Source organism: Furipterus horrens, unplaced genomic scaffold (genome assembly GCF_987537825.1).
Source record: "Furipterus horrens unplaced genomic scaffold, mFurHor1.1.pri manual_scaffold_2, whole genome shotgun sequence".
Classification (NCBI taxonomy): Eukaryota; Metazoa; Chordata; class Mammalia; order Chiroptera; family Furipteridae; genus Furipterus; species Furipterus horrens.
In genome coordinates this window covers 10,797,692-10,808,243 of record NW_028327172.1, presented here as the reverse complement: position 1 = coordinate 10,808,243, position 10,552 = coordinate 10,797,692, and the positions used below count along the sequence as shown (strand labels likewise).

The following is a 10,552-nucleotide window of genomic DNA, read 5'->3' as shown; positions in this document are numbered from 1 at the left end:
GTTAAATCTTATAACATATGTGACCTAGTTAGTTTTCTAGAAAAATTTATAGGAACATTCCATCTTCTTGAGATTTTATTAGCATAGGTCATTAGAATCAAACTTAATAGTGGTTTGATTTGAAAATTGTCATTTTAAGTGTATATTTTAATTTTCTTTTTCCATAATTCCAAATTTAAGGGCTTTTTATGATCCACTAATCTCAAAAATTTGTCACCTAAAAAATGACTTGCGATGAACTGCTTCGAATTTATGTCCTTGAAGGATTCAACTATAAAAAGTATGTATTTTTTAGAACCACAGTGATGTTACCCTAGTGGCCAGAATTTACATTTTCTTAGAGTTCTGTGAAACATCATTGAGTCAGTTTGAAACCCATCAAACCACTGAACTTTAGTTGATTAATCAATTTATTGTGATAAAGTTTGGAATCATTTAACGTTTCTGGTGATGTTTAAGTCAATTTTGATCAGTGGGGCCCACTGAGACAATTAATATTTCAAAATATATGAAATTTATTTCTGTCATATCTCAGTTTTACACTATTTGATAGATGTCAACATTATATTATTCTGTAAATATTTACGTGTTGTTTTCCTTTTTTATTCTCTTTCTAGAAGAAACTCAACACTTATCATTTAATTTCCCAACCTGGCAGAAATGGGGGAAGAGAACTGCACCACTGTGACTGAGTTCATTCTCCTCGGATTATCAGATGCCCCTGAGCTGAGAGTCTTTCTTTTCATGGTGTTCCTACTGATTTATGGAGTCACAGTTTTGGGCAACCTGGGCATGATCACACTGATTCAGGTCAGCTCTCGGCTTCACACTCCCATGTACTTTTTCCTCAGCCACCTGTCCTTTGTGGATTATTGCTACTCCACGATCATTGTGCCAAAGATGCTAGCTAATATTATAAATGAAGACAAAGTCATCTCCTTTCTGGGATGCATGGTGCAGTTTTATTTATTTTGTGTCTATGCAATCACTGAGGTCTTGCTGCTGGCCGTGATGGCCTATGACCGCTTTGTGGCCATCTGTAACCCACTGCTCTACATGGTCACCATGTCCCGGAGTCTCTGTGTGGAGCTGGTGTCTTGCTGCTACCTCGGTGGGACGGTGTGTTCTCTGACTCACTTGTGTTTAGCTCTTGAGATCCCATCCTACAGATCAAATGTGATTAACCATTTCTTTTGTGATCTGCCCCCTCTCTTATCTCTTGCTTGCTCTGATGTCACTCTGAATGAATTGTTTATGTACATTGGGGCCTCCTTTAATGAGATCATCACCATTGTGATCATCCTCACCTCCTACTCATTTATTCTTGTCACCATCCTGAGGATGCGCTCTGCGGAGGGAAGGCACAAAGCCTTTTCCACGTGCGCCTCCCACCTCACAGCCATCGTTGTCTTCCACGGGACAATCCTTTTCACTTACTGTCGGCCGAGTTCTGGCAACAGTGTGGATACTGACAAGGTGGCTTCGGTGTTCTACACTGTAGTGATCCCCATGCTGAACCCCTTGATCTATAGTCTAAGGAACAAAGATGTGAAAGAAGCTCTCAGAAGGGTGGTGGGCTCCAAAGTATTTTCCTCGAGAATATTGCAAAGTGGAGGCTGAAAGAAGGATGAAGCATGGGCTGAAGTGTTGGAGTGGAGAGAACAGCCAGAGAGTAAGATTTTGTGAGTGAGTCATTTTGATTCACTTATATTTTTGCCTCTTCCATTGACCAGTGGGGTTGAGCGCATTTTCAAATTGGGAGGCTACTTCTTGCTTTTATTCAATCTAAATGGCTTTAAATTCATAGGGGCAATGGACTTCTAAGGCAAACATTCAGATTGCTTAAAATCTTCATAAGATTAATAAAAAAACTCTCAAGAATCATACTTTCTGACCCATTATGAAAACTATGATTTATTCCAAAATTGAATTCCTCTTAATTTACAACAGGGAACATGCCTTTGCCAGTTTATGCACAGAATGAAATTCTGATATATGTATATTGTCTTTGTTGTTCATTTCTGGCTTCCTTTAATATACTTGTTGTTGTCATTGCAGGGCCTAATGTTTTGGAAGTTTGTTTATGAATATCTAATAATAATAATGTACTGTAATCTTAGGGAAATTATGTGACATTGTCATGTATAAAGAGCTTCAGAAAATTCTAGACACTTAATTAGCTCTGTTTCTGTCTCTGGGTTGCTCTGTCTCTGTCTCTGTATGCATGTGTGTATATATGTATATAACTATAAACCTACATTTAATAACCATTGTCATGAGCATCAGCATTTCTGACTTTGACCATTTTTATCATTTTACCTTTTATTTCTTATCACCATGCCTATTTTACCATATGTAGGTCAAATGCTTACTGTAACTTTTTGGTGGACTTCTAGCCTCTGTCTCTGTTCTTTTTTGTGTGTTTGCTCTTGATGAAATAAGCTTTTTCATCCTTCCACCATATATCTAAATCATATTTCTTCATTCAATCCAGATTTATATGCAACATCGATCATCTATTTGTGCTTTCATTGTGTTTCTGTCAACTTCTACATTATGTTTACTCTTTCAGTGAAACTTCTCTCCTTATATCTACAATAATGTTAGAAAACTCTAGGCTTGCATTTGTGAGGTACTATCCTGTGCATTGTAGGTTGTTCAGCAGTACCCATGGGGTCTGCACACTAGATGTCCCCCACACCACCTTGTAGTTGTGATAATCAAACATTTTCATGCATTGTCGCGTGTCCCATGTGTGTCCGTTTTGGGACGGGCAGGCAGTGATTGGTGGAAGTAGGTTCTAAATTAACTCTACTTTAGAACAACTGATCTAAAGGGAAAAAAGTAAGCAAATGTCTGATAAAGGATTTGTAATTAGAACATAGACAGAACTTCAAAATTAAGCAACATACTTCTAAAGAAAGAAAAGGTAAAAAAAACGAAACAACAACAACAACAAAAAACCCAGAACAAAATAACTTGGCTGGATGACTGAGTTGGTTTGAGAGTCTTCTCGTACATTGAAAGGTTGAAGGTTCAAATGCTGGTTAGGACACAGACTTAGACTGGAGGTTCAATCCCTGGTTGTGATGCTTATGAAAAGCCATAGACTGATGTTCTCACATCGATCTCTCTCTCTCTCTCTTTCTCTCTCTCTCTCTCCCCCTTTTTTCTCTAAAAATCAATAATAATTGAAAAAATATCATCAGGTGAAGGGGTGGGCTTTGTGGAGGGAGAAATGGGGGAAAAAGTGGGACAACTTTAATAGAAAAACAACAAATATTTGTTGTGGATGGATAACTATCAGTATCCATATGCTACTGAGATGTAAACAAACATTTTGTACCTAAAAGCTGATTGTTTTGTTTTATTAAAAAAAGAAAGTCACATTATATTCAGCTTCACAAAAACTATGAATGCTATATTTCTATTTCCCCCCAATATTGCTTCATGAGAAGCACTCACTGCTGTCTGGGACTGATTGAGGAACAGAACTCAGAGTGCTTCTCAGACATGCCTGTAAAGCAAGCACATACTAGCTTCTTCTGTATTTCTTTGAGTGGTTTTATTTTACATATATAATCTGGTTACTCCGTTACTTGAAAACTACGGGGGTTGATATGTATTTCTCATCCTTTTACTAACTGCATCTCCTATTCCTGGCGAGTATTTGTTTTTGCACCAGTGGGATTTGGCAAAGTGTTCATGGCTAGTCACCAAAGATCCAGTGGTTGGTTTCTGAGTGGTGTCTAGGGGTTTAAGTATGGGATTTTGGTGGAATTATTGGGGGGAGAAACGTTTCCTTCTGCTGAGATTAATCTTCTGGTCAGATAGAATCTCAAAACTGTTCATACCTCTTTGCATATATACATATATGTTTTTTCTTTTCCTCTCCAGTCTTGCCTTTCTTCAGGATGCAACATATTCTCTCTAGAGCTCATTTTCAAGTCTCCAGCCATGTAATGAACTTTTCAATCTCCATATAATTGCTTATGTTGCTTCTTCTAATGTCTCTCATTCACTGTTGGGTACTAGTCAAAATTCTTAATGTTTAATTGAAATTATCCTCCTTTTCTCTGTAGAACACTGCCTGGCGCAACACATCCACAGAGTAAGTGTATTTATTGAATGAAGATTATTGGGTCTTTTTTGGCCTTGGCCTTCTGTTTCTACACGATGCACATATAGCACATATCAGAGTCATTAACTTTGTTTATAATTGGTTTTCAATCCACATGTTGACTTTCAACATCTCTAATTTTCAACAACTTGATAGATATCTTTTTGTTTCTTTTCAATTTATCCCACTATCTTATCATATAGAATATTCTGTTGTTTCATAAATTGCTTTAAACTGGCTAAATCAAATTAGATAGTGATTATCACAGTCCAATTTTATATATAATAATATATTATTTGAGAGCCAAAAAAAATTTTTTTAGACAGTCTCAAGATGTACAAAAACACATTTCATCATTCCATTTTGGTTTAATCAACTCCTCAGAAGAACTCTGATTGCTCATCTAAATTTTTCCATTGGGTTTTGGATATCAGAGTGTGAGTTCCTGAGATACGATGTGAGATCAGGAAACTAATCTCAAAGCCTCAAAGCAAAATGTAAGAGGACTTGCAATATCCCAGGGAAGCGCAGCCTTCATAAGGGAGGCATAGCTTGCTTCTTTGAGCACAGGCCTAACCGAGTGGATTATAACACTTTGGCAATGGCCAGTATTTTAAACTTTAAGTCTCAAAATTAATTTTTTCAGTAAAAAGTGAACCAATACAACAGTGTGGTAAGAAGGTGAGTAGAAAGGGTAATGACCTGGAAAATGTTCTTCCCTTAATCCTAGGATATTTGAGTTGGATAGGATTTTAATGCTTATCTTCTTACAGCCACTCATTTCACACATAGGAAACTGATGTTTTGAGAAAACAATGGCTAGAATAGCACAGCTTTTAAATCCTCAAGGTATTTCCGACAAAAACAACAGAAGAACGACAACAAAAAAAATTGCATGTTTAACAAGTGACACTTTTAAGACAATCCTCAGGGTTATTGGAGGGGGTTTTAAGAAAAAAGGAGACACCCAAGCTGTCATGTGGAAGACAGAAATAAAGCTCATTACACACAGAAAAATCTCAGATTTAACGTCTAAGGTGTAGTTTGGGGTGTGGAGAAAAGAGAATTTGACATTGTTGGGACAAAAATCCTGTCTCACTCAGCAAGCCAAAGTGAGGAAGCAGAAGCCAGTGTGGCTGCCTATAAGGAAACATTACAATGAAATGAAGGAAAATGAATGAAAGCTGGCACAGGGCAGTGTTTTTGAAGATGAAATTCACTTAAATGTTGATATGTGCTGAAAGTTTATGGATGAAAGATTCTTAATAGTGGTAATAGTAAAAATTAATAGTAATAATAGCACCTTAATTGATGCAAATAGTCAGAGTTCAGTGGTGCACAGTTCAAGAGATTAACTTCAGAGAGGAGAGACACATTTTTCCCAGAAAAGGGAACGAGGGGGAGAAGGAATCACTGATGAATTCAAATGTTTCTACAATGACAAGATGAGCAAGTTGAGGATATACTTGTTTGCTATCCTATGTTTTTCTCCACAAAAATAGAAATCATTTTCTGGCAGTGAGCAGAAGGTAGCAGAATGAAACCTACAGAGAAATATTAAGGTTTTCAATATAAATCATATAGACACATACCTATATGTACCTTACTATTGTGAATTTTATGCAAGTATAAAATGAACATGTATCAAAGATTTTACTTAATTGATTCATTAACTAAGCTGTTATTGGTATAAAAGATAATTCAAAGAATTGTAGATCCAGAATTCACAAATAAATATACAAGTAGATACAAACTGGCTTTTTTCACAGGAGGGGAGGGAAGTCAGTTGTCTACCCTGGGCAAATGTGCATGTGTATGGTCAAGTATTACTTGAATTGTTATCAGTTATCTACAACTTACAGATTTATAAATTTCAGCAAAGGTAAGAGAGGCAGAGATAACTCAGAGAGGTAGACAGAAGAGACTTTTCAACACCTTTTATAATTTTTTGCTACAGAGGGCATGGACACATTTCTGGATATTATTTTCAAATTGTCTGGAATGAATTTAGTAGATTTGTAAGCATGGGAATTTCTCTAGTTGTATTCCATAGCTCAGATTCCAGATAAAATAAAATAGATGTCTGGATTGACTCAGAGTTGCTATGTTGCCAATTATACTTTATTATTTTATTACTTTTTGCTACTTTATTTTTTAATTTATAACTGTTTTATTGTTTACACTATTACAGTTGTCTGAATTTTCCCCCTTTGTCTTCCTTCACACACAGTCCCCCTTCTTCATGCAATCTCCACACCACCATCCATGTCCATGGGTCATGCATGTATGTTTTTTGGTTAATTCCTTCACCCTCCTTTCAACCTGTGTCTACCTCTCCCTTCCCCTCTTTTAGCTGTCAGTCTTTTTCATGTTTCTATGCCTCTAATTTTATTTTTCTTATTAGTTATTGTGCTCATTAGGTTCCACATATAAGTGAGATCATAGGTATTTGTTTTTTCTGACTGGCTTATTTCACTTAGTGTAAGAAGAGTCTCCAGTTCCATCCATGCTGTCACAAAAGGTAAGAATTCCTTCTTTTTTCACTCCTGCATAGTAATTCCATTGTATAAATGTACTGCAACTTTTTTATCCACTCATCTACTGATGGACACTTAGGATGTTTCTTAACCCTGCCCTCCCCAGCACTCCCCTCCCGCCCGTCCCCGCTTCACAGTCAATCTCCTGCTGTCAATGTTCATGGGTCCTTTGTACTTGTTCCTTGATGAGACCAGAGGAGAGAGGGAGGGGGATTAACAGGGGAAAGAAGTGGAAAGCTCTAGTCAAGGAACTAATATGAAGAACCCAGGGACGTGGACAACAGGGTGGGGACTGACTGTGGGAGGGGAGTGGGCAGAGCAGGGGAGAGCAATGGGGGAAAAATTGGGACAACTGTAATTGAAAAACAATAAAATTTTTAAAATGGAAAGAAAGACAATGAAGTGTTTTTTATTTATCTTAGATCTCTATTCAAACAATAATGCAAGACCAGTAACTTGCTGAAAATTCATGTTTTTAATGTGTTGTTTTATTCTCACGATGTTTTGAAGTACATATTAGCTCATTTTATACAATACAGAAATATATACAATTAGGGAAGATGACTTAAATTACTTGGTCCCCCTGAAACCAGAAAAGAGTGTCTCCATGTTGCTTTCTTGACAACAACCTAAAATAAAGTGACTATATTTGAGAACCTGAAACTGTATTGTTCTTCCTAACTGGATAAACTCTTAATTGATTACAGTGCAAAAAATGTATGCAATTAATTTAGTTTTTGAAATAGGTTATAAGATTACCTAATAATCATTTATTCAGCAATGACCACTATTAAAATTTTGTCTGAAATACAGTACCATTTTATTTCATGGATACACAGAGAGTGAATATAAATAATTACAAATGAAATACTAATAGAAATGCTATCTTGTTATTTATTTTTACACTATTAAAAACATTAAACTAATACACCTTTCTTTTAACTTAACCTGTAACAACTGGGCATTTTAAATACTTAAATTTATTTTAATTGGTCGTCGTCGTCGGCGGCGGCGGCAGCCGTCCGTCTCGAGAGACGATGGCGTAGCTTCCTGAGAGTCTATCTGCACCGCCGAGAATGGCTGTGCAGTCCGACTCGTATAATGCTATGAACACAGAAAGAGAAGTAAAGTCCTCTTTTCCATTGGTCTTTGGAAAAGGCCTAGGTCCTTTATCCCTCAACTTTTATTTTTATGGTTCTTTTACAGTTGTCAATAGCACCAGGTCTGTTCTCCAGAGTGAGGGCAAGAAGGAAAATCCACAGGCTAGTGCGAGGACTGTGAGGTGCAAGATAAATCTAGAGCTGCTGACCCTGAGAATGTCGCTGGTATAACAGATTAGAACGATGAGAAACAGAGAATCCAAGATTTTTACATCAAATAATTCTTTTCCCCGATTTTTACCAGTGCCAACACCAAAAGAAGGCAGTGTAGATTTCATCTAAGTTAAAGTTACCAGAATAAAATTGAACAAGAGAATTCCTTTTTGCATCCTATTTTAGCCTACATCATTAATTTATTGAACAAATATCTTGAATCATATCCTGGAGCTGAGTATTGTTCAGAGCAAAGGAGAAATGTTGGAGAACAAGGTGTGCAAGAGTTGTGGTTTTATGAAACTTTGAGTAGAGGGCAGGACATTCCTGATTTATTTGTGTTTCTTTATTTACTATTTATATCCTTCTATGCATTAGGCAAGAACATTTATAGGGTAATACTACAACACAAGAAGGAGAAAAACAAACCTATTTTAATCCATTAACCTCTGTTCTGACTGAGCAAGTTTATTAACCCCATATTTGTACACGAATCTTAAGGAGGGTCTGTTGAATTGACATGAAGGGCGTGGTTGCTATTTCCATGATATCTCACTAGGACATACTCGTGAACAGACAAGGAAGGTACAAAAAGTCCGTCTGCAAAACAGCAAAGTGAACCTATTTATTACTTGATCTTAGTTTGAATTAAAAAAAACAAACCTGAGTTCAATAATCAATGCTCCTTACACTCAATTTAAGCACAAAGGCAAGAAACGGGAAATATCCAGCAGTTTGTACCGGTGAGATGATAGGAACTTAGGTCACAGCACTTGAACATTAGCGCTCAGAATCTTTCAACAAATATCTCTGGTTGAACACACTTTCACCCAGAACATAAGTTAGTGCCAACTGCTTTTTTCAGGGCCCCTTTCACATCTTTATTCCTTAGGCTGTAGATCAGTGGGTTTAACATGGGGATGACAACTGTGTAGAAAACAGAGGCCACTTTGTCCGTGTCCATGGAGTAACTCGAGCTGGGTCGGAAATACATGAACAGGAGCGTCCCATAAAATATAGCCACAGCGGTTAAGTGCGAGGCGCAGGTAGAGAAGGCTTTGTGTCTGCCCTCGGCCGACTTCATTCTGAGGATGGTAGTGATGATGTAGCTGTAGGAGAGGAGGACAGTGACGACGCTGGACCCCACACCACAGCCAGTGAAAATGAACATCACTATCTCATTGATGGTTGTGTCTGAGGAGGAGAGGGCTAGTAAGGGCGGGATGTCACAGAAAAAGTGATTGATGATATTGGAATTGCAGAATGACAATCGAAATGCGCTGCAGGTGTGGATTGCCGAGTCCACCAAGCCCGCGATGTAGGCAACAGTCATGAGCTGGGAACAGATGCTCCTGGACATGGCGGTTGTATAAAGAAGTGGATTACAAACAGCTATGTAACGGTCATACGCCATGACAGCCAACATAAGACATTCAACATCTGCAAAAGTACCAAAAAAATACATCTGAATGGCACATAAATTAAACGGAATCCTTTTCTGATCAGATAAGAAATCAGCCAGCATCTTGGGAGAGGCCGTGGAGGAGTAGCAGATGTCACAGAAAGACAGGTTGCTCAGGAAATAATACATGGGCGTGTGCAGTTGGGGATCCCCGTTGATCAGCAGGACCATCCCTAGATTGGCGATCACAGTGACGCCGTAAACCAGCAGGAAGAGCACAAAGAGCCCCTGCTGCACGTCCTGTCTGCCGGAGAGTCCTAAGAACACGAAGTCTGTGAACACAGTGCAGTTCTCAGCTGCCATCGCTCAGGTCTGCAAATCCCTGGTTGTGGAGGAAGAAAATGCATGTGGGGTTGACCTCACAGCAGTATTTTAATTTTAAACAGCTGGTTCTTTCTATTTTTCAGTAATTAGAAAAAGAAATAAGCGTAGGAAGTCTGCTTTAGGTAAAATGACTCTCCTTGAAATATATCCAATTTAGAATAAATTGATGAAGTGATAGTGTTGGTGGTCTTTGGGAGGTCAATGGAATTGTACGCCCTGCTGTTGTATTTTACCCAATCAATTATGTTGTATATAGTATCATATATGACCTCCTTGGTTCTGTGGGAATATAAGGAAAGTGGAGTTGAGGGTAGATGAAAGACGATATATAAGTAATAATTTAATGATCAATGTGCAGGTATTGAAACTCTTAGCTTGAACTCCTGTAGCTGCATCATCAAAAATGTTTTCCGTGTAAAAATGGATATGTTTCATAAAATATACCAAAGTGCAGGATAGAATTTCAAAATAATAAAAAAGGTTCTACCACCTTCCCAATCCAAGCTTCCATTTTATTGTATTTCTTACTATCTATGTTTATGAATTTTAATTAAATAAATAAAAAACACCTGTATCTACATGGCTTTCCTGGTATCACTGGTGTCCCTAAGCATAATATTAAGTGAACAATTGTCTACTTATAAACTCTTTTTTCCAGAAAATGCTTGTATCCTGAGATATAGGTCATTATCATACAAGTACATGACCATGCTACCAAGGAGTATCAGGTTCGGTTAAGTCTTCCTGTTGCATGAAACATGAAAAGAAGGGACTAGGGGTTGCTAAATGTACCTGT

General features: G+C 37.6%; 2 protein-coding genes across 2 annotated transcripts; one reads left to right on the top strand and one right to left on the bottom strand.

Moving 5' to 3' along the window:
- Positions 1-657: 657 nt before the first annotated feature.
- Positions 658-1,620, top strand: LOC150017837 (olfactory receptor 5L1-like). Its single transcript, XM_090267253.1, has one exon. It carries the CDS (start codon positions 661-663, stop codon positions 1,618-1,620), a length of 960 nt encoding a protein of 319 aa, XP_090123379.1. The 5' UTR covers positions 658-660.
- Positions 1,621-8,796: 7,176 nt separating this feature from the next.
- Positions 8,797-9,735, bottom strand: LOC150017836 (olfactory receptor 5AR1-like). Its single transcript, XM_090267554.1, has one exon. It carries the CDS (start codon positions 9,733-9,735, stop codon positions 8,797-8,799), a length of 939 nt encoding a protein of 312 aa, XP_090123680.1.
- Between the last annotated feature and the right edge of the window lie 817 nt (positions 9,736-10,552).

What these genes read in the sequence shown, in the direction of transcription:
- LOC150017836 (XM_090267554.1), bottom strand. Translation starts at nt 9,735, where the DNA reads ATGGCAGCTGAGAACTGCACTGTGTTCACAGACTTCGTGTTCTTAGGA.
- LOC150017837 (XM_090267253.1), top strand. Translation starts at nt 661, where the DNA reads ATGGGGGAAGAGAACTGCACCACTGTGACTGAGTTCATTCTCCTCGGA.